General features: G+C 39.1%; 1 protein-coding gene across 1 annotated transcript in view; it reads left to right on the top strand.

Moving 5' to 3' along the window:
* The window catches only part of Utp4 (UTP4 small subunit processome component), a 29573-nt gene that overhangs the window by 396 nt on the left and 4540 nt on the right, over positions 1 to 24637 (top strand). The window contains exons 2-14 of the mRNA XM_020175330.2: positions 447 to 607; positions 5101 to 5289; positions 6586 to 6670; positions 8695 to 8784; positions 11527 to 11738; positions 12977 to 13148; positions 13255 to 13346; positions 14818 to 14914; positions 15774 to 15838; positions 17254 to 17376; positions 17938 to 18094; positions 20527 to 20633; positions 23533 to 23628. Of these exons, the coding sequence (XP_020030919.2) occupies positions 449 to 607; positions 5101 to 5289; positions 6586 to 6670; positions 8695 to 8784; positions 11527 to 11738; positions 12977 to 13148; positions 13255 to 13346; positions 14818 to 14914; positions 15774 to 15838; positions 17254 to 17376; positions 17938 to 18094; positions 20527 to 20633; positions 23533 to 23628 (1644 nt within the window). The 5' untranslated portion in view covers positions 447 to 448. The remainder of the gene's footprint in view (positions 1 to 446; positions 608 to 5100; positions 5290 to 6585; positions 6671 to 8694; positions 8785 to 11526; positions 11739 to 12976; positions 13149 to 13254; positions 13347 to 14817; positions 14915 to 15773; positions 15839 to 17253; positions 17377 to 17937; positions 18095 to 20526; positions 20634 to 23532; positions 23629 to 24637) is intronic.

Raw genomic sequence — 24637 nt, 5'->3', positions numbered from 1 at the left:
CCAACATATGTGTTGCCGGGTAGGTGCTACACCGGGGACCCTGAGAAAATCACCAAGTCCTGAGTTCCCCTGCTCCATCAGACTCCCTTCACTACCTTAGATTGGGTCTGTGATTTGCAAACTTAGCATTCCGTAGAGTTGCGGAGAGGTGCTTGCTAAGATGCAGATTTACAGGACAACTCACACTGCTCCAAGAGGTTGGAATTCTGTAGCTATGGAGTAGGGCCCCTTGGGGTTCCCGGAAGCGTACTTATTCAAACTATACTGACCGTCTGGAGATTGATGTATTCTTGGGTGGGGTGTGAAAGCATTATTAGTTAGATATTTAGGGATGAACTTAAGTGAGCTAGCTGGAGCCTTCCTTTCAGGACAGTGGTAATAACTGAATACATGTGATATACTTCAATTAACCTTTAATAATAATGACTCTTTTTGTACCCCTCTAGGAATGGGTGAATTTAAGGTCCATCGAGTACGTTTCTTTAATTATGTCCCGCCAGGGATCCGCTGTGTGGCTTACAATAACCAGTCAAATAGACTGGCTGTTTCACGAACAGATGGCACTGTGGAAATTTATAACTTGTCAGCAAATTACTTTCAGGAGAAAGTAAGTCATTTGGGAGCCTGGTGTTTCTGATGTGAATTTTCTTATTAAGTTCAATTTTACAGCTTGTATGTCATATTTGAAGAGCTCAAGTGACTCCCTATCCCTTGTAGAGTTTGGAACTACAGAACTGTAGCAAATAAGAGATCTCTTGTCTGACTGATGAAGAGCAGTTCAGAGTTTTGACAAGTGTAATGTTGGTTAGAAAGAGCGTATTAAGTACTTACCATATTTCAATGCTTGTCCTTTGACAAATGAAGTTTGCTGGATCTGTTGGTCACTACAAGAAGGGGAATTGTCCAGATCATTGGTGAGGTGACCTTTCTGCCTGGGGTATTAGTAGCCACTTCATTGTCAATTCAGAAAAAAAAGTGATGAGAAACATTTTACTATGGTGACATGATAGCAGGAAGAGGGATTCCTAAGTTCTTCTATCTGAGAGAGTGTAGACTTAAATGACTATTTGGGAGTGAAGATTTTAATTAAGTAAACCATCTCTTGGAGGTATGCAGAGAACAACCCCTCTCCCCCACTGATTACTGATTTTCTTCAGATGCAACGTCTAACTCAATTCACAAGAGAAGAGATGAGTAAATGAATGAGTTCAGCGCCCAGCAAACTGATACCTGGCATTAAGGCATTTTGTAAATGTTTCTGAATGAACAAATGGCAAGTTCGGGGCATTCAGATAGATGTCAGAGACCCAGTTGTCACAGAACTAAGACCAGTGGGAGAGTAGTTGTAGATGTAGCTAGCATGCACCAGGCCCTGAGTTTGATCAAAAAAAAAAAAAAAAAAGCCCAGTGGGAAAAAGATCAGAATGCAGACACTTCCTGACTGATACAATAAAACAGAGAACAAGAGAGCAGTATAGAACCTTAGTGGAGAGATGGGTTTAGGAAACCTGGAAAGAGATAACTTAGTGAGCTGACCCCTGGAGTATAAAATAGAATAAAAATAGGCCTAAAACATTCTATACTACTGTAGGCATTATAAACATCTGTATACTTAGGCTACACTAAATATATTTAAAAAATTTTTTTCTTCAATAATTAATCGTACTTTACTTTTCACTTTATGAATGTTTTAAGTTTTTAACTTTTGACTGTAATGATAACACTTAGCTTAAAACACACACATTGTACAGCTGTAAAAAAATTTTTTTTAACTTAGTATTGGGGTTTGAACTCAGGGCCTAGGCAAGTGCTCTGTATCTTGAGCCAGGCTCCACCCCCCCCCCAATATTTTCTTTATGTTCTTATTCTGTATTCTGTTTTTATTTTATTTTTTTTTTTTGTTAAAAACTAAGACTCCCATTATATAGCATAGTTGTGACTGCCTGGTTAATTAATACAGAAAACAAAAAAATCCAAAATAGGAAAAATCTGTGTGTGTGTGTATTAGTTATATAGTGAAACTTGCCCAATCAAGATTATTGGCAGTAGTTTTTACAAAATTGGATACATTAAGTAACAATTGGATACATTAAACAAAACTGGAATATATTTTATTCTGCTAAAAAGGTTTTGCTGAACTAGTCCTCTTTGAAAACCAAAACAAAATCTATAAAGTACAGTTATTTTAAGTACCTAAAATTTGAACCTAAAAATGAAAATGTCTGATAGGATCTTCTGTTAGCACAGAAACTCCATGCTAGTTATTTATAAGGAAGTAATTTTCACTGCATTGCCTGTGTAGTTGATGTATTCATGGCAGGTTGAGAACTTCTGGTATTTTTTTTTTTTCCATTTTTCTTTTATTATTCATATGTGCATACAAGGCTTGGTTCATTTCTCCCCCCTTCCCCCACCCCCTCCCTTACCACCCACTCCGCCCCCTCCCGCTCCCCCCCCTCAATACCCAGCAGAAATTATTTTGCCCTTATCTCTAATTTTGTTGTAGAGAGAGTATAAGCAATAATAGGAAGGAACAAGGGGTTTTGCTGGTTGAGATAAGGATAGCTATACAGGGCATTGACTCACATTGATTTCCTGTGCGTGGGTGTTACCTTCTAGGTTAATTCTTTTTGATCTCACCTTTTCTCTAGTACCTGTTCCCCTTTTCCTATTGGCCTCAGTTGCTTTAAGGTATCTGCTTTAGTTTCTCTGCGTTAAGGGCAACAAATGCTAGCTAGTTTTTTAGGTGTCTTACCTATCCTCACCCCTCCCTTGTGTGCTCTCGCTTTTATCATGTGCTCATAGTCCAGTCCCCTTGTTGTGTTTGCCCTTGATCTAATGTCCACATATGAGGGAGAACATACGATTTTTGGTTTTTTGAGCCAGGCTAACCTCACTCAGAATGATGTTCTCCAATTCCATCCATTTACCAGCGAATGATAACATTTCGTTCTTCTTCATGGCTGCATAAAATTCCATTGTGTATAGATACCACATTTTCTTAATCCATTCGTCAGTGCTGGGGCATCTTGGCTGTTTCCATAACTTGGCTATTGTGAATAGTGCCGCAATAAACATGGATGTGCAGGTGCCTCTGGAGTAACAGTCTTTTGGGTATATCCCCAAGAGTGGTATTGCTGGATCAAATGGTAGATCGATGTCCAGCTTTTTAAGTAGCCTCCAAATTTTTTTCCAGAGTGGTTGTACTAGTCTACATTCCCACCAACAGTGTAAGAGGGTTCCTTTTTCCCCGCATCCTCGCCAACACCTGTTGTTGGTGGTGTTGCTGATGATGGCTAGTCTAACAGGGGTGAGGTGGAATCTTAGTGTGGTTTTAATTTGCATTTCCTTTATTGCTAGAGATGGTGAGCATTTTTTCATGTGTTTTCTGGCCATTTGAATTTCTTCTTTTGAGAAAGTTCTGTTTAGTTCACATGCCCATTTCTTTATTGGTTCATTAGTTTTGGGAGAATTTAGTTTTTAAGTTCCCTATATATTCTGGTTATCAGTCCTTTGTCTGATGTGTAGCTGGCAAATATTTTCTCCCACTCTGTGGGTGTTCTCTTCAGTTTAGAGACCATTTCTTTTGATGAACAGAAGCTTTTTAGCTTTATGAGGTCCCATTTATCTATGCTATCTCTTAGTTGCTGTGCTGCTGGGGTTTCATTGAGAAAGTTCTTACCTATACCTACTAACTCCAGAGTATTTCCTACTCTTTCTTGTATCAACTTAAGAGTTTGGGGTCTCCTCATAAAACTAAAAAGCCTCTGTTCATCAAAAGAAATGGTCTCTAAACTGAAGAGAACACCCACAGAGTGGGAGAAAATATTTGCCAATTATACATCAGACAAAGGACTGATAACCAGAATATACAGGGAACTTAAAAAACTAAATTCTCCCAAAACTAATGAACCAATAAAGAAATGGGCATGTGAACTAAACAGAACTTTCTCAAAAGAAGAAATTCAAATGGCCAGAAAACACATGAAAAAATGCTCACCATCTCTAGCAATAAAGGAAATGCAAATTAAAACCACACTAAGATTCCACCTCACCCCTGTTAGACTAGCCATCATCAGCAACACCACCAACAACAGGTGTTGGCGAGGATGCGGGGAAAAAGGAACCCTCTTACACTGTTGGTGGGAATGTAGACTAGTACAACCACTCTGGAAAAAAATTTGGAGGCTACTTAAAAGCTGGACATCGATCTACCATTTGATCCAGCAATACCACTTTTGGGGATATACCCAAAAGACTGTTACTCCAGAGGCACCTGCACATCCATGTTTATTGCGGCACTATTCACAATAGCCAAGTTATGGAAACAGCCAAGATGCCCCAGCACTGACGAATGGATTAAGAAAATGTGGTATCTATACACAATGGAATTTTATGCAGCCATGAAGAAGAACGAAATGTTATCATTCGCTGGTAAATGGATGGAATTGGAGAACATCATTCTGAGTGAGGTTAGCCTGGCTCAAAAAACCAAAAATCGTATGTTCTCCCTCATATGTGGACATTAGATCAAGGGCAAACACAACAAGGGGATTGGACTATGAGCACATGATAAAAGCGAGAGCACACAAGGGAGGGGTGAGGATAGGTAAGACACCTAAAAAACTAGCTAGCATTTGTTGCCCTTAACGCAGAGAAACTAAAGCAGATACCTTAAAGCAACTGAGGCCAATAGGAAAAGGGGAACAGGTACTAGAGAAAAGGTGAGATCAAAAAGAATTAACCTAGAAGGTAACACCCACGCACAGGAAATCAATGTGAGTCAATGCCCTGTATAGCTATCCTTATCTCAACCAGCAAAACCCCTTGTTCCTTCCTATTATTGCTTATACTCTCTCTACAACAAAATTAGAGATAAGGGCAAAATAATTTCTGCTGGGTATTGAGGGGGGGGAGCGGGAGGGGGTGGAGTGGGTGGTAAGGGAGGGGGTGGGGGCAGGGGGGAGAAATGAACCAAGCCTTGTATGCACATATGAATAATAAAAGAAAAATGAAAAAAATAAAAAATAAAAAAAAAAAGAGTTTGGGGTCTGATATTAAGATCCTTGATCCATTTTGGAACTTCTGGTATTTCTGTAGTTTTTCCCAGGTCATGAGTCTCGTGCTACAGAAGCTCTATGCTGGGCAGGACAGCGACTGTTTAGTGCTGGACTCAATGGAGAAGTTCTTGAGTATGACTTACAGGCGTTAAACATCAAGTATGCTATAGATGCCTTTGGAGGACCTATTTGGAGTATGACTGCCAGCCCCAGTGGCTCTCAACTTCTGGTTAGTAAGCAACTACCGGTGATTCAAAACTAATTCCTCAAACTTCCCCATGTTTATAAGGAAAGTAAAAGTTGTATTATGACATGTAGCAACTCCAATTTTGGCTGGCTCCCAGTAATTCCGACCACAGGATTGGAATTGATATTGAAGATTAAAAATCCTTTGTCAAGCAGAGGCATGGTTCAGGTGGTAGAGCATCTGCCTAGCAAGTATGAAGCCCTGAGTTCAAAATCTAATAACACCACCAAAAAAAAGAAGAATCCATTTTCATGTCTCCTTTTTGCTGCTACTTTGGACCTTCTTTATTTATGTATGAAATGAGAGGATTAATTCCATTCAGCATTTTTCAAACTCTGTTCCTTGGAATTGGGATATGTAGAGATTGTTTCTTGTCTTGGTATGTTTTGCGTTTTATAAGTTTTGTTTCAGAAATACAGGTTATTAAATCCTGTAGATTAACTGTGCCCATGTGTATATTAAAAATTCTGAGAGGTCCTTCAGCAATTTCATGGGAAACCATGTCAGCAGTTTCTCAGCGAAATTTTTGAGCACATTTTCCCTCTATATAGGTATTTTCAGAGATTTAATTTTCTGTGATGAGTTTATGATTTTTTTTGTACCAATTTGTGTAATATCTTAACATGTCTCCATTTAGGTTATAAGGTTAGTAGGTCTTTTACTTAGGTCATGGGTCTCTAGGAGACGGATGCTGTAAAATCCTATCTTTATTCTGTGTCTTATGCAGGAATTGGGCCACTGATTAGTGCTCTTAGTATCAACCTGCTTTCTGGCTAGGATATGAAGCCTGCCAGGAATACACTATCAGTTTGTCCACACTAATCTTTTTCTCAAAAGCATTTTTTTTGCGTGTGTGCACTAGAAGCGTTTGAACTTAGGGTCTTGTGCTTGCTAGGCAAGCACCCACCCCAGAGCCACACTCTTACCCCATTTTACCTTACTTATTTTTGATATGGGGTCTCATTTTTTTTGCATGGGTTGGCCTGAAACATGATCTTCCTATTTATGCCTCCCAAGTAGCTGAATAACAGGTATGGCTTATTGATTGAGATGGGAGGTCTCACTAACTTTTTGCCTGGCTAGCCTCCAATCACAGTCCTCCTCCTCTGCCTCCCAAGAAGCCAGGATTACAGATAGGAGCCACTGTTCCCAGCTACTTTTTTCTTTTAGGGTAGTGATAGCTTTCAAGAAGGAATATGTATGTGTATAGGGTGTATGTGTATATTTAGTCCTATAAAATGTTTATCTTCTCTGTTTTCTACCTTTTGTCCCTAATAGGTTGGCTGTGAAGATGGATCTGTGAAGCTATTTGAAATCACCCCAGAAAAAATCCAGTTTGAAAGAAATTTTGATCGACAGAAAAGTAAGGGTTGTTTTTAGTGAGGCAGTGAATATCCTTAACAGAAAGTTATGTTTCTGTGCCACTGGGGATGGGATATTTTCCCATGGCTAAAAGTAATAGTTTATCTATATGCTAATTTTATGAGTATAGAGAATGTACTAGAAGCCATTCCATTGTGTAGCGTAATTGTGACTGCCTGGTTAAGTAATAATAATAAGTAATAAGTTATAAAGTAATAATAATACAAACAACCAAAAATCCAGAAAACTATCACAAGTGTGCATGAGGTCTTACAAATAGAATTTCATCATTAGGAGCTGTGGGGTTTGTTTGTTTGTTTGGAGGGGGAGGGAGAGGATCTCACTATAACCCAGACTGCCCTCAAACTTCAAGATTATCCTACCTCTGCCTCCTGAGTGCTGGAATTACATTCCTGTACCACCACACCCAGCAGAGCTGTGGTTCTTAATCCTACTCCCCCATTCAAATTGAATGAATTGAATGGGGGAAGTTTTATAAACAATTGACCATGCTTCGGCTCCAGTTGGACTAGATTGGCACTGACCTGTAGAGTAGGGGTTGGCAAACCATTCCTGTAAAGGTCTAGGTAGTAAATATTTTAGGCTTTGCAGGCCACATAGTCTCAGCTAACTCTGGATGTAAATGAATGAGTCTGGCTGCAGTAGTGGGCTATAATTTGTTGGTCATCTTCTCGAGAATAATAAGCATCGCGTGTATTCTGTATGTCCTTCAGTACTTCTTATCCCCTGCTAATCAGATTTTTTTTAGTATCTTTTGAACATATTTACAAAGGTGATACACTGTCTTTTTTTTTTTTAATGTCATGCATTTAGCCTACTATTCTGAAGGCAACTAATCTGCGAGGTTGTTTTTATGTATTCATATAAACAATTATAAATAGAATAGTTCTAGTACTTGTTTGTCAGCTTGCTTCTTTCACTGGACACTTCATAGACACCTTCCTGTGTCAGTGATGCCAATCTGCATGGCATTCGTTTTATAGTGTTACATAATTTATTTAACCAAATTCCTATTGGTGGTTATTTTTCTTTTTTCTTTTTTCTTTACAAGTACAACCAATGCTGCAATGAAAAATTTTTATAAAGCATGTGCAACAGCAAAAAAAAAAAAAGAAAAAAAAACTTCAGTCATGTGTTGCTAGCAAACAGGGATATGTTCCAAGAAATGTGCTGTTGGATAATTTCATTATGCAAGCATTACTGGGTATGTTTACATAAACTAAGATAGCTATGACATCACAGGCAACATAATTTTATAGGACTACCATCCTATATGCAGTTCATTGTTCAAAATGTCATTATCGGTGCACGACTATTTACATATTTGAGAGGTTTTTTTGGGTTTTTTTTTTTTTCTGTGTGTGGTGCTTGGGTTTGAACTCAGGGCGTTATGCTTGCTAGACATGTGCTTTAGCATTTGAGCCACACTGCCAGCCATTTTTGCCTTGGTTATTTTGGCGATAGGGTCTTCTTTTTGCCCAGGCTAGTCTGGACACCAGTCCTCCTATTTCTGCTTCTTGCAAGATGGTATCAGAGTTGTGCACCACCATGTGCAGCTATTTGTTGAGATGGGGTCTTGCTAACTTTATGCCTGGGCTGGCCTCAAACCATAATCATTCTGATCTCTCCCTCCCCAGTAGCTAATATTACAGGCATGAACCACTGAGCCTTGCTTAAGTATGTCTCTTTGGTCAATTTGCAGTACAATTGCTGAACCCCAAAAATATGTATACTTAAATTTTGTTAGGTTATTGCTAAATCATCCTCAAAAAAGTTGTATTTATTTGCACAATTCCATTAACTCTTTATAGATTATTAAACTAACTACTTCACTATAGGCAGTTTCTTATCTGGTATAAAACAGTGCTTTACAGGAGTGTGGTAGATGAAAAAGCTAAGACTGTAGAATACTAGCCCTGTAGGTAATTGTGGAAGGAGAGCTCAGTTACCCTTTATTATATGTTTATGTGTGTGTCACTTTCTCTTTTGATGTACAATTCTTAGGTCGCATCCTGAGTCTCAGTTGGCATCCCTCTGGTACCTACGTTGCAGCTGGCTCCATAGACTACATTAGTGTGTTTGATGTCAAATCAGGTGACTATTTTTCTCAGTTTATTTGGGTTGTGGGTTTTTGTCAGAGTCACACTTCTGGGTTTCTACTGTTTGATCTGCTTTCAGTGACCTTGAGGGCCTGGTTTCTCATGAAACTTTTAAGATGTCCACCAGGACTTTGACTCCTTGCTTGAAATACTACCACAGCTTTTAGGGAAATCTTAGTTCTTCTGAGGGATGCAGTATTTTTCAGTATAAGAAAAGTAAGTAAAATGCACTTTCAACTAATACTATGTTTAGTATGAGTGATCAGTAGAGTAGCATGTGTATTTACATATCTCAGTCCTTGGTAAATATGGAACATAAGTTCTTAGTAGCATAATTGGTGAGACATGAGATCAGAGAAAACCAGAGTTTTCTCTGTTGTTGGCCTGGACAATTGGCTAATAGAATCTTAAGTGATGACGTTGACCTCACTTGTGGGTGGCCATGTAGATACACCTGTCTAAGATACTGGGGCAAAACTTACCAGAAACGTCTTTCTTTTCCCTTGATACTTAAGGTTTTTGCTTGGTTTCTATCAGTTGTACATGGACATAAAGAACTCCTTGAGGCTTTGCACTACACAGCATGCTTTGTTGCTACATTGTGATTTTTCAGTGTGATACCATTAGTTACTGATTTCTACAACTGAGCTCTCTTGCAGCTCATCCATACCTTTGTCCGTGTTTTCTCCATATCCTCCCCATATGCTAATACTCCAAGTTAGTTCAGATTAGTGGTCGATGTTTTCCTTGTTGTGACTGCATGAATACTTCTTGCATAGTAAATTGCCTTGCCTATATACATTCTCCCTTTCATCCCCAAATTCTTTAAGTGTATAATTTAGGATGAAACCAATGTGACTTTTTTGTTTTGTTTTGTTTTTATTTCACATCTGATTTTTCCCCCTGCCACTTTTCCACCCTCCCTCGCTTTTTTTTTTTTTTTTAAATAACTCTACAAGTAGAGAAAGAACACTTTTACATTCTTGAGAATGTAAAAATTCTTCTCTATAGAGCTGGTGGAATAGCTCAAGCAATAGAGTGCCTGCCTAGCAAACCTGAGGCCCTGAGTTCAAACTCAAGTACTGTTTAAAAAAAAAAAAAAAAAAGTAGTAGAGTAAGTCTGCCTTTTGACTTGTTCCCATCTAGTTTGGCCACTTTGGTCCTGCCATACAACTATGAGGTCTGGACACTGATTTTTCACAGTTCTTTTTGGGTAGGATTCCCTGTTTCCATTTTAGGAAGTCTGATGTCATTCTGAGAATTGGTCCTTTATACATACAAATTGGTGCTTTTAGTTTGCTAACTTTATCATGTTTATTTTGTTTTGAGGTGCTAGAGACTGAACCCTGGGCCTTGTACATGAAAGGCAAGTGTTCTATCATGAGGTATCACCCTGGCCCCTTTTGCCTGTACTCTTCTGAAATTTACTAATTACGTTTCTTTGTTTGTGGATCTCTTGGTTTGTCAGTCAATTGTACTGGACATCTAGGAGGCTCTTGTAATCCAAAATCCATGCCCTTCATTTCTAAAAATTCTTAAAATTGTTTTATAGATGAGTTTCCATTTTTTTTCTTTTCTGGAAACTTGTTATGTGAATGTTGATTCTCCTAATTTTCTTATCTTGTTTATTCATTTATTTAGTTTTAGTTGTTTTGGAGGTACTGGAGTCTGAACTCATGACCTCACACTTGCTAGGCAGACGCTCTACCATTTGAGCTACTCTGCCACCTTATCTTTTTTTTTTTTTTCACCCTTATTTTTCATCATTTGGGGTTTTAACTGTTCTTTAATAAAAAAAAAAGTTGTCATCTTTATATTTTAATCCTCTTAGTGAAATTTTCATTCTGCCATTTCCAGAGGTGGGATCATAACCAGAGCTTTGTGCATGCTAGTCAAGTGCTCTACAACTGAGCTGCATCCCAGCTCTGAATGTTCTTTTTTATAGCTTTCTTTTTGCTTGAGGTGCTGGGGATCGAGCCCTGGGCCTCTTGTATGCTACACATGCACTCTGTCACTGAAGTACATGAGCATCACTGTGTCCTTCACATTTGCTTAGCAATTTTGGCTTAACTCTTATTTTCCGTGTAGTACTCCCCCTCAGTTGTGCCCAGTGTTCTTCAGAGAGTGAGTCTCCAAACCTCTGTTGAAATGAACTTTTGGGAGTTGGGGATAGGTACCTTAGGGGTCCAGTAGCACCTCAAATTTCTTTTTAATTAATCCCTTCTTTAAGTCCCTCTTTTACCTCCTTCCATTTCTAGAGTATCTGGGGTTCCCAATTCCTGAGGGTTTCTTGTCATACCCTCTGATTTGGGTCTGAGTTTCAGGGCTCTGTGAAGTCAATTACCACTTCCTGAATTTTGTTAGTGTTGCCTTCTCTCTTTATCCCATGCTTGGGGTTTTGGAACAGTGTAAAATGTATGCAGTGGGCTACCTTTACATGAATGTCTCACATCTCTTTCCATTTTACCTCCCCAAAAGGGATTTCAGTGTATTTCATTGTTCTTGCCTTCTTTCTCCCTCCCACTCAACTTATTCTTTCTTCTTTCAGGTAACCATTTTGGAGTTTAAAATTGGGTTCATTACAGCTACCTTTTACTGACTGACTGTGTAGGGGCAACCAAGTTACCCTATGATGTTACCCAACATCAGTTGGGTACCCAGTTACCTACCCAGCTGTTTTTTGAAAACTGAAGGAGAAATAAGTTCTATTCATATGTATACTTTTCTTATTTTTCAGGGAGTGCTATTCGTAAGATGGTCGTAGATAGGCAACATATGAGTGTGACTAAACCGAAATGTATTGTGTGGGGTGTGGCCTTCTTGTCTGATGGCACTGTAATAAGTGTGGATTCTGTTGGGAAAGTGCAGTTATGGGACTCTGCTACTGGGACTCTTGTCAAGAGCCATCTCATCGCAAATGCTGACGTTCAGTCCATTGCTGTCGCTGATGTGAGTATGGTCCCAACTTTGAGCAGTTGATGTCCAGCTTGGGGGGGTGAGTTGGTAACATACTATAAACACTGTTTCCTGATCCAGATGTAATACTGGAGGAAGATGAGATTAAGAAACATTCTGTTTCTGTGGTGTCTAACCAAGAATGTTCAACAGAGGTTGTTGGTACAGGGGTTTTCTTCTGGCTTCTCTCTTGCCTAGTTAATCTGCTCTGCTATATACCAAAGACACACAAGCAACCACATAAAATCTTTATTTTATTTTTATTTTTTCTTGTTGGTACTGGGGTTTGAACTCAGGACCTCATGCTTGCTAGGCAGGCACTCTACCACTTAAGCCAATCCACCAGCCTTGGGCTTTTTGTTTGTGATTTGGTTTCTGGGTTTGGGTTTTTTGTTTTTTGTTTTCCCCCTCCTTATTTTCCTATATGAATTTAAGGAGCACCTTTTCTAGTTCCAAGTAAGATAATATTTTTGTTGGATTATGTAAATCATTATTTTGTTTGTAATAATATCTTTTATCATGTTAAGTATTCCTGTTGAAGAATATGATATGAATTTCTTTGTACAGGTCACCTTATGTGGTATAGTAGGATTTATATTTTTTTTCTCAGACAGATTTAACATTTCTTGTTCAGTTTATCTCTTATTTACCTTTTTTTTGTGTGTGTGTGGTACTGGGCCTGCACCTTGAGCTACTCTGCTAGCCCTTTTTTTTTAAATGGGTTTTTTTCAAGATAAAGTCTCTTGGAACTATTTGCCTGGGCTGGCTTCGGACCACAATCTTCCTGAGTAACTAGGATTACAGGCATCACCCACTGGCACCTGGCTTCTTATTTGTCTGTTGTGATGAGCCTAGTTTGTATACAGTGATATGTTGCTTAATGACAGGAACACATTCTGAGGAATATATCATTAGATGATTTTGATGTTGTGTAAACATCATAGAATATACTTACACAAACCTGTAGTAGGTAAAGCCCTCTACAATGTACCCCCAGTGTGCATAATTATATGTGATGTACTCTTGTTAGTAGGGGCTGCATTGCTACTTAAGTCCAGCTTGCTCTCTGATGGAATTGTTAGATTCCTAAAGGAAAAGACCCTGAGAACCTCCTTTCTAATTATGGGCATAGGTATTCCCTGAGGTGCCCAGACAGAAAACCTCAGGGAATATTTTTCTGTCTAGATCCTGCTTTGTTCACTTGTATTCCCCCTCATGATTTAATTTCTCAGCAAGAAGACAGTTTCGTGGTGGGCACGGCCGAGGGCACAATATTCCATTTTCAACTGGTCTCTGTGACTTCCAACAGCAGTGAGAAGCAGTGGGTGCGGACCAAACCGTTCCAGTACCACACTCATGACGTGCGCACGGTGGCCCACAGCCCAACGGCTCTCATATCTGGAGGTAGGTTCTGCTCCCTGCCAGGCTGTAGCTTTTTTCTGCCTAGCTTTGGTTATTTTCTTTTCACACAGGACTTCTCATTCTGTTCATTTCTTCCCCCTACCCCCAGGCACTGACACCCACTTAGTCATTCGCCCTCTCATGGAGAAGGTGGAGGTAAAGAATTACGATGCTGCTCTCCGAAAAATCACATTCCCCCATGTAAGTATCATTTCTTTCCCCCAATGTCCCTTCATCTCCCTATCCTTCTGTCCCATAAGACTCTAAGCACAGCTTGCACTTCCTGGGTAAACTTGAGGGATTTTTTTGTTGCTGTCTTCTTCATTCATCATTTTTCTGTTTCTGAGACAAGTCTCCTGCAAAGACATTGGTGGGGTGGGGAGGGCAGGAGATTTGCACCATCATCTCTAGTTCACTTTCTGGGGAAATAACTATCTTTCTCAAATAATTGTGGTTTATAAGAGCTTTGTTAATTTGTTTTTTTTAAGAGTAGGCTCTATTATTCTGGGTGGAAGCAGGAAAAACTTGGCTTCCAGTGTTCCTTTCTAGGCAAATGGTGCCATCTCCAAAAGTGAGTGCCTCTTCCCCCACCACCACTTGCTTCCACATTCCACTCAGATAACCTTACTGAGTCTGCCTCCTCACAATGTATACATTATGTATATACATATTTGAAATACTTGGCATACAAAAACTACCTGTATATGATTTGATGAGTTTGGACATAGTCCTCATTGTGAGGTTTTTTTTGTTCATTTCTGTGGTACTGGGGATCAAACTCAGAGCCTTGTGTTTGCTGGGCTCATCACCTCTTGAACTGTTGTCTGTGCTACCATTGTCCTAATTAGAATCATTGTCTTTTCTCATCCAGATTCTTTTACAGTAGCTTCCTTAAACATCTCTTTATTTCCATTTGTGTCATTCTAGTGTATTCTCCATTGACCTGTTTAAACAGCAACTTTGTTCATTGTTCCATGCTTAAAACACTTGGCTAACCCTGTTCAGTATAGAAACTTTATTCCTTAGCATGGCACATTGAACTTGCCTTGATCTCCTCCCTGTCCTTTATCTTCTCTCTCACCTCTTCTTTCATACACGTGTAGCACCCAATCCACTCCACCCAGTCTTACCATTCTGTAAGGCTCTTTATTCCCTCCATGCTCTTGTCTATGAGCTGTTTTGCATGCCATTGTTTTCACTAGACATCCTGCCCTACCTTCTTTGCCTGACTAGTCTTAACTAATGGGCCTCATCCAGCCTCTAATCTTTGCCTGTACAAGGCTAGGTTAGATGTCCTGCTTTTTTTTTCCATTGCAGGCTATGCTTAGCCATGTTAAGTCTAATTCTATGTCATCCTTATAGACTAGAAGCTTCTTGAGCAGTAGCTGATTTTAGTCCCCATATGTTCTCAGATCCTAGGACAGTGCTGACTGGGCCTGTGGTAGTTCTTAAGAAATGTTTATTAAGTAAACGGATTTCAACAATTAAAAAAATACACTAAGGGTTAGGAGCATATCTCAAGTGGTAAAGGCTTGCTGTGCATGCACAAGGTCCTGGATTCACTCCCCAATACCACACACACACAAAAAAAGCTAAGATGTTGCTGTTATATCTAATACTGAGTCAGTAGGTGACCCTGGCCTATTTATAACTTTTCAATTCTTGGATACAGCGACGTCTCATTTCATGTTCTAAAAAGAGGCAGCTTCTCCTCTTCCAGTTTGCTCATCACCTAGAACTTTGGCGACTGGGATCCACAGCTGCAACAGGTAAGGTGGGAGAAAGTTTTTTTCCAATAAGAAAACAAGAGGGCTAGGAATATAACTCAGAGGTAGAGTGCCTGCCTAGTGTGTACAGGCCCTGGGCTCAACCCCAGCACTGTGAAAAGATTAAAAATATTGAAAAAAAATTAAATACACATATGTATATATGTGAAGAAAATTGGAGAAAGAATACCAAAAATCAGAATTGCAATTGAAGTTCTGCTTATAGAAAAAGTAGATTTTTCTATGTCTATGGGAACTTACGGTTTTCTCACCAACAAGAAAAAAACAGGGCTGCCAGAGTGGCTCAAGTGGTAGAGTACCTGTCTACCAAGCATGAAACCCTGAGTTCAAACCCCAGTGCCTCCAAAAAAGAAGAGTTAAGCTTCTGTAAGGTACACTCCAGGGTATAGTAGAGGTAAGGGTTGCTTGCCCTTGCTTGACTAAAATGGAAGCAGGCTGTTGATAAAGACAAGATTTAATCATTTGTAGTGATAGCACTGCATAAAGGTCATTTGGATCTTGCTGGAGTGACCATCTTATATGGTCTTTTATGTGATGTGACCTGTTAAAAGAAATGTATGAGTCCTCTTATTTAAAATGTATTAAAATTGAGGCCATACAAACTCCACTTTTACCCATCTGCATGCCTCAGTAGATGGAGCTTCAAATACTTGGTGGTGGATCACAGAAATACTCACTGCTTTCTTCTTAAACCCCTACAAAAATGTGTCTACTAAGTCAAAACATTTTTCTGATTTCCCACTGGTAGAGATTCCATTTACTGAGGAGTGACTTTTTGGAGGACAAAAAGTACAAATAATTCCTTTGATTAAAAAAAACTCAGGGAAGTTTCTTATTTCAGGCAAGAATGGGGATACCCTTCCACTCTCTAAAAATGCAGATCATTTGCTCCACCTCAAGACAAAGGTAAGAAGCTTCACTGTGTGTTCAGTTGTGAAATCTAGAGCTTGGTTCCCAACTCTGAATTTTTGAGGTTATTTAGTTCATATCATAAACTTCACGAATTCTAAAACTAATTGAAGGACTGAGTCACCAGAGTAAGGTTTCCAGCAATTATAAGAGGAGCATTCGTAATGTATTACATGAATGCCTGAGGGAAATGTTTTTTTCTTCTTTTGATATTACTATGAAAATAGCATGTGTATTTTTAAAACTCAAGTGGTATAAGGAGTGTAAAATGAAACTTGAGGCTCTTCCTCACCCAAAGCCCTCCCCTTCCCACTCTTCAGAGATGGGCACTTCCAATGGTTTCTTGTATATCCTTCTAGAAAAAAAATTCCACCTTTGTGTGTATGTGTGTAAATCTTTTTTTACATTATTAGGCCTATGCTATGCAAACTTTTTATTTTTTCCTTTTAAAAAGGAAATTATTTTAATTGCCAAATATTTATGAATATAGCCTCACTGTAAAGAATTCAAAAATATCAAGAGTTTATATTCTCTACCATCTCTTTAATTCTATTTTCTCTTGAAATTATTGATTGGCTAGCTGTACAGCCTTTCTTCCTTTTTTTTTTTTTTTTTTTTTTTTTGGCCTATCCTTTTCTGTATTTTAGAGTTAAATACATACATATATTGACAAATGGCTGGGCTATTTGTGATCCTTCTGCCTCAACCTCCTGAGTCTGGAATTATAGTCGTGCTCCATCACGCACACTTTAAATTTTTTTAATTATATAATTATTGCATAGCACTTTTCTTCTCCAAATATTTTTTCATTTACTCTTTCTTAGAGATCTTTGAAGCAGGTTGTCATAAGTAAAATAGAATATCAGTACTTCCAGTTACCTGTCCTCCCAAACTTTTGTGTATTAAATGCCTGCCTCAAGTGTCCCAGGTTGGGATTTAGTATGCAGCTGCCTGTGAATTACTCAGAGCTGAGATAAGTGCACTGTATCAGTAGACCTTTGTTCATGGATTTGGTAATCAAAGTGACACCAGTTAGGTGCTTTGCCTCTGATATAACTACAGAACACATGGTCCATGAGTATCAGGATTATATGTAGGCATTTGTGGAAATGTCTGGAGTAGCAAGAACATGAAGATACATGTCATGGTGAACCTTGTAAAAAATTTTGTGCAAGCCAGGTGCCAGTGGCTCATGCCTGTAATTCTAGCTACTCTGGAGACAGATCAGGAGGATCAGGGTTTGAAGCCAGCTGGGGCAAATAGTTTGCAAGACCCTATCTTGAAAAAAACCCATCGCACAAAAAAGGGCTGGTAGGGTGGCTCAAGATGTAGGCTCTGAGTTCAAGCCCCATTACCGCAGAAAACAAAAGAAAGGAAATTTTGTGCACAGCTCATCTTCATACTGTTGCCAGGGCCCCGAAAACACTATTTGCAGCTGCCTCTCCCCATGTGGAAGTTGGATAGCCTATTCTACGGCATCTCGTTTTTTTCTCTACCGGTTGAAGTATGAACGTGACAACATAAGCCTCCAAAGGGTAAGTGGAAGCCCAGTATGTGGTTGCAGAAGAAGAAACTTCCTTAAGTGTGTTTTTTGTTTGCAGTGGTCATGGATTGGATGAAAATCCTTACTCAGTGAAAAATTATCTGATGACAGCTATTATAAAACCATCTTTTCTGCAAAGCCCTGCGTTCAATACCCAGTGCTACAAAAAAAAAAAAAAATTAAAAGAATAAAAAATAAAACAGGAGGGATGGAAAATTCCTAGCAAAGCAATCTTATTTATTTCTACTTTAAATTGATGGTGTTTTAGAAGAGGTAGGGAAATGCCAGAAGTAACAGTAGATACAGGCTTTTGCTTAGTGGTTACCTATGTAACTTAGTTTTTTTCATGGTACAGAATTGAGTATTTACTGTCAAGGATGTAAAGGGGTCTGTATCTGTCTCAGTTGTAGGAGGCAAGAGGCATGCCATTGTTTTAGGCCCTTGGTTAATTAGCTTGCTTTAAGAGGATAAGCATTAATGTAATTTAAGCCTGGTAGTATTTGGTTTTGGTTTACTCTTTCTCACTGGCTTTCACTGTTGGTTTTACCCAAAGGTTTCAAAAATGCCAGCATTCCTTCGCTCTGCCGTTCAGATTTTGTTTACTGAAGATTCATCAAAGCTCTTGGTGGCATCAAATCAAGGGTCTCTACATATTATTCAGCTGGTAGAAGGAGACTTCAAGCACCTGCATACTTTTCAGCCTCAGTCGGGTAGGAGTTTTCTAACTGGCCAGAGGGGAGATTTCTTGGTGTCTCAGATGTAACTTTTTTTTTTTTAACACTTGTGTGTTGTCAGCAGGGGGGTTGTATTTCTTCATACTCTTCCCACTCTGCAAATACACTCACTCATGTGTTTGCAATTTAAAGTAGGAGGAGCGATCTGGCAGATGAAGATGCTCTGTGAGATCTGAAATGTTCCTCACGCCTGTTCTATTCTGACTGGGTTTTTGATGCCTTATTTGGGGCCAGTGAAGTTTCATCATCCTTAGAGCTTTGTTAACAGCATAAGAAGAAAGTTAAAGTCATCCGTAATCCTCATACCCAGAAATAACTACTCTTAATATTTTGGTATTTTGCAATGTGTGTTATTATATAGAGATTTTGTGTTACCTTTTTTTTTTGTGGTTATGTGTTTATATAAAGGTGAAAAATTCTTATGCATAGTTCTATTACCTATGTTCATTTAATGTTCATGACCATTTGGGGTTTTTGTTTTGTTTGAGACAGTCTCACTGTGTAGCCCATGCTGGTCTAGGACATTTTTTTGTTTTGTTTGTTTTGTTTTTGTGGTGGGACTGAGGTTAGAACTTAGGGTTTCTTGTTTGCAAAGCAGTTGCTCTACCACTTGAGCCACACCTCCATTCCTGGTCTAGGACTCTTGATCCTCCTACCTCAGGTTCCTGAGTGCTGGCATCATAAGCATGCATCACCAGGCCTGCTTTCATGCTCATTTTTTCATGTCTCTTGAGAACATCAGTAATTGAACTATTGCTGAGGACTTTAGATTTCACATCCACATTAGCTGGTGGTTGGATTAGCTGGTGGTTGGATTCTTCCCATGGGCCTTTCTTACCTTTAACCCTTGCCCTGCCTTTTACCTGCGTCATTATCATTAAGACTCCATCAGAATGGGAAATCAACTCTTTTAACTCATAAGCTGCTCCAGGAGCATAGAAAAGAAACCTATCATTTAACAGATAAGTTAGACTGACATGCTGAGTGCTGGTGACTCATGCCTGTAATCCTAACTATTTGGAAGGCTGAGATTGGAAGGATAGTGGTTTGAGACCATCCCAGGCAAATAGTTCATGAGACCCCCCCCCATCCCCAAAATAACCAGAGCAAAATGGACTAGAGGTGTGGCTCAAGCAATAGAGTGCCTGCTTTGCAAGTATGAAGTCCTGAGTTCAAACCCCATCCCACCACCCAAAAAAAAAAACGAAAACCTAACATTATTTGTTTGGTACCTGTATTATGTTTTGTATTATACAGGCAGAACCTGTATGTTCTGCCTTCAGAAATGGTATCCACACCCATCCTTTAGCAGCAGGTTTACGTCTTGTTGTGAAGCTTTTTCATTGTTTTGGTGGTACTAGGTCCAGTATATATTTTGGCATATAGAATCCTGGGCTTGAATTTACTGTACTCCTGCCTCAATCTTCTGAGTGCTGGGATTATAAGAATGAACCACCATACCTAGCATCACTGTCTGATTTTTAGCCCACATCTTGATGTTGCCAAATTGAAATCCCTTGATGACAAGAGGCTCATATGTGTACCTTAGTGCTATAGCAGTAAATATTCATCCTTCCTTAATGCTAAATAGACAGTAGGTACCTAAAAATTAAAGGTATGTTTCAATTTGTGGGACTTGCTGTGTGTCCATAACACTGATTTAAAAATGCCTAGCAGAGCAGGGCACTGGTGGCTCCTGCCTGTTATCCTAAATACTTGGGTGGCTGAGATCAGGAGGATCATGGCTTGAGGCCAGTCTGGGAAAATAATATGGGAGACCCCATCTCCAAAATATTCAGAGCAAAATGAACTTGGAGATGTGCCAGAAGTGCTGAGTTCAAACCGCAGTCATACCAAAAAAAAAAAAAAGTCTTGTATTAAAAAGGAGTTTGGGACATTAACATATAGAACTTACTGATGAATGCTATCCTGATTCTGTTACCATACAGTTGAAAATGTCTTACTCAGGCCTGAGCCAGTAATATTTTCAGTTTTTATTTTTCTAGCTTCCCTTTAGGTGAGGGTAGCTAATTAAATTTAAAAGTAGATATGTTGCTGGGCACCAGTGTCTCACACTTGTGATCCTAGCTGCTCAGGAGGCAGAGATCAGGAGGATCAAGATTTGAAGAAAACAGTTCACAAGACCTTATCTCAAAAATAATCAATGCAAAAAACAACTGGCGAATGGCTCAAGTGGTAGAGAGCCTACCTAGCAAGCAAGCATGAGGCCCTGAGTTCAAACCCTGGCATTGCAAAAAAAAAAAAAAAGTGGATATGTTAACTATTAGAACTAATTTGTAAAACTCTCAATGACCTGTGAATGATTTAAAACTCCGCGGTTTCATTGGTCTCTGTTGTCTTCAGTTAACATGGAATTCAGAGACATGATTGATCTTCTGCCCTCACAGGGACAGTGGAGGCCATGTGTCTTTTGGCAGTCAGTCCAGATGGGGATTGGCTAGCTGCATCAGGTACCAGTGCTGGAGTGCACGTATACAGTCTGAAGAATTTAAAGGTGAGTGCAGAATTTCCTAACAGCGGTCTGAGTAGTAGAGATCCAAGGCAGATTGGAGTAACCTGGAAATTTACTAGACTTTTTTTTTTTTTAACCAAGAATTTTTCCTCTTTCAGATTCCTGTTTTACTTCTTTGGAATCCAGAACCTATACTCTGTAACATTAAAATCAGTCAGTGGAAACAGTGCAACTGTTCATGCACAGAAGTTTGAAATTAATTAAGGATTTGTGGGTGATGAAGCCATATCCAGGTTATTTCTATATTAGAGGGAGGGAAAATTCTGACATGCACAGTTAAATAGATAGTAACAAGGTGAACGGACCCAGGAATTTAAAAAAAAAAAAAAAGTAGGAAAAGTTTTTTCCACATTTCAAAAAACACTTATTTTATTATGGAAGTGTAGCACATACATCAAAGTAGAGTAATGAGGTTTACTGTCACATTGGCTCAAATTGTGACGACCCCTGGAAGGTCTTGCTTCATCTATTTTCTGCCCTGCTTCCAGAAATTACATTATATCTTCTGTAAATATTTCATTGTGCATTTCTAAAAGACAATAACTTTTTTTTTTTTTTTCAGTACTGAGGTTTGAACTTAGGGTCTCCTAAGCCCTTTTTTTGTAATGGGTTTTTTTGAGATAGGGTCTTGCTAACTATTTGCCTGGGCTGGCTTCAAACCATAATCCTCCTGATGTCTGCCTCCTGAGTAGCTAGGATTATAGGCGTAAGCCACTAGTGCCTGGCTAGGAAAGTAACTTTTAAAAAACAAAATCACATTATTTGTACATGTAAAATAAGTTAAAATAGTTCTTGAACATATTTAAAGAAAGTCAATATTTAAATTTCATAAATACCACTTGTAAAATTTGGATTTTTTTGTGAAGTTTTGATTGTTTCTTAGAGTTAGGATTTTTAAGTAATGCCCATGCATTGTTATTGATAGTTGAATCACAGAAGTCTCTTTAATTTGTAAACTCCCCTACATCTCTTTATTGCCCTTTCATTTCACCCAGGAGAAACTGGGTTATTCATCCTATAGTGGTTTTTTTTAATTTTTACTACAATGTATTATGCAGGAGGGTATTCATAATGACAATTCTGATTAGGCTTATATTGTGCATTAGTTTCATTGCCCCCATCATCTATCCCACCACTCCCCTCCCTCCCCCACTTAAAACAATTGCAAGAGTTGTCTTTGCTCTATTTCATATAGGCATATGAAATTCATCAGCCATATACCTGCACCTTAATCTCCTTCATTTACCTTCCCCCTCCATTTGTACCCCCACACACAAACACTGTACCTATTTTAATGCCCTGTTTTTTATTATTGATATTTGGGTTGATGTTCAAAGGGATTTCTCATTGTATCCCCACTGTGGGCATACTTTGGCCTATTCAACCCCTTCCATTACTCTATAGAACTCACACACATGCACACATGCACACACACACACCCTGCCTCCAACCCCCCACCCCCCCATAGTGGGCCTTGAACTCAGGGCCTACACCTTGAGCCAGCCACTCCACTAGCCCTTTTTTTGTGATTGTTTTTTTTGTTTTTTCTTTTTTTTGAGATAGGGTCTCAAGAATTATTTACCCAGGCTGGCTTGGAACCAAGATCCTCCTGATCTCTGCCTCCTGAGTAGCTAAGATTACAGGTGTGAGCCAACGGCACCTGGTTTAGGACTTTTTAAAATCAGTGTATATTAATTGTACAAAGGGGATTCATATGGTATTTCACACCACATATATTGATTGTACTTTGATCAGATTAATATTCTCTGTTGCTCTCTCCCTATCCCCTTCCCCCAGTAAGAAAACACTTTGATCAGTAATGATACCATCATTCATTTATTGAGTCCTAAATAATTCCTTTTGAGTTCTCACCTTTATCATAAAATTCAGATTAAGCATTAAACTTTATACATACCAAACTGTAGCATTTTATGGTTTGCTGTTATTGCATAACTTAATCTTTATTATTACATTGTGGCAGGAGCGTGTACTGAACATTTCTTTGAACAGTACCTGGCATTTAAAACAAATTTTGGGGCTTTGTTTTGTTTTGTGTTTGGTGGTACTGAGGTTTGAACTCAGGTTCTTGAACTTGCTAAGCAAGTTCCTGCTGGGCGACAGTGGCCTGTAATACTTGCTACTCAGGAGGCAGAGATCAGGAGGATCTTGGATCAAGGCCAGCCTGGGACAAAGACCCAGAACGATCTTTGAAAATCCCATCACCAAAAAGGGCTGGTGGAGTGGCTCAAGGTGTCCGTCCTGAGTCCAAACCCCAGTCCGTAAAAAAAAAAAGTTCCTATGCATGCTCATATGCCTACAGTTGTACATATATCCATCCCCAGCTGTTAGTTTCTTTTTTTTTTTTTAATTGTTTTATTATTCATATGTGCATACAAGGCTTGGGTCATTTCTCCCCCCTGCCCCCACCCCCTCCCTTACAGCTGTTAGTTTCTTATGTGAAGATATATGTTCCCTGATTAATGACATTTATGAACAATTCATACAGACAAATTTATTCTGAGGGAAAAGCTTTACTCTTGAATTCTTTGAAAATGCTCAGTTTTGTAAACAATTAGCCATCTATTTTTTTGCAAGCAGTTAAATATGTAATTTTTTTTAATGAAATTAAAGTTCATTGATGGTGAAATGCTTGAAGTTTATCAGAATTTCTGTCGAACCTTTTGAGTTTTGAAAGGGGCAGTATTTAAAAACAACTGACCTAGAGGCTGGAGGTATAACTCAGTGGTAAGCACTTGCTGGTCATGCGTAAGGCCTCGGGTTTGATTCCCCAGCCAAAAAAAAACCAACTGACCTATACCATCTGGCCTTTCTTGGGGGAAGGAGTCCTACAGAACTGACCCTTTTGCCTATTTGTTCTCAGCTGCACTGCACCGTGCCTGCTTACAATTTTCCAGTGACTGCTCTGGCTATTGCTCCCAATACCAACAACCTTGTCATCGCTCATTCTGATCAGCAGGTAAGAGAGATTCCAGTGCTTTCTTGAAGCTGACATAATAGACAGTTTGGGAGATTCTCTTTGAAGGTGCTAGAGGACATACAAGTAGGTTTTGCCTGTGTGAAGTGAAGCTTCCACACATTGCCTGGGCTTAATATAGACAGTATTGGTCAGTTGGGGCACAGTTCATGTGGTGAAGCACTATAGTCCTAGAGTAAAGCACAAGAGGCAGGGAAGAATTTTTGAAGTACTCATTCCACTGATTTAGAGATGATATGGGCTCAGGTATCAAACTAAATATAGAGTAGAATAAGATTTTGACAGTCAAAAGTGACAAAAAGTGTAAATTTACCTTCACTTTGCAAATGAAGAAATTAGACCTTAGTGAAATTGTGTACCCAACTCTCAACCGAGCTTACTCTACTGCTTTTTTTCATGTTAAGTTGTAAGGAGCTCTTTAAAATACAAGCTGGGGGTAGTATTACAACCCTGTTTTCCTAGCTACTTGAGACGGGGAGATCAATAGGATCATGGTTCCAGGCCACCCTGTGCTAAAAGTTTGAGAGACCCCATCTCAACCAATACAGAGTTGTACACAGTGGTGTACACCTATCATTCCAGCTAAGTGGGAAGCATAAATAGGTAGATCGTGTCCAGGCATGAATGCAAGATCCTATGTGACAAATACCTAAACCAAAAAAGGACTAGAAGTGTGTCAGAGGCAAGCACAGGCCCTGAGTTCAAAACAAAAAAACTGGTAGCCTGCTGGCATATAAAAACAAAAACACACAAAAATACTGGAGAATTTTTTTACCTGTTAGATTAGCAAAGGTCAGAGTTGATAATATACACTGCTGTAAGTGTATAGGGAAGCAGCCCTCTCATATGCTGCATAAATTAATATCCCTTTGGAGGACATTTTGGCAGGTTTTTTGTTTTGTTTTGTTTTGTTTTATGGTACTAGTGCTTAAACTCAGGACCTACACTTTGAGCCGCTCCACCAGCCTATTTTTTATGTTAGGTGTTTTTG

Source organism: Castor canadensis, chromosome 15 (assembly GCF_047511655.1).
Source record: "Castor canadensis chromosome 15, mCasCan1.hap1v2, whole genome shotgun sequence".
Lineage (NCBI taxonomy): Eukaryota > Metazoa > Chordata > Mammalia > Rodentia > Castoridae > Castor > Castor canadensis.
Note: the sequence above shows the minus strand (reverse complement) of the source record. Positions and strands in the feature narration are given on the sequence as shown.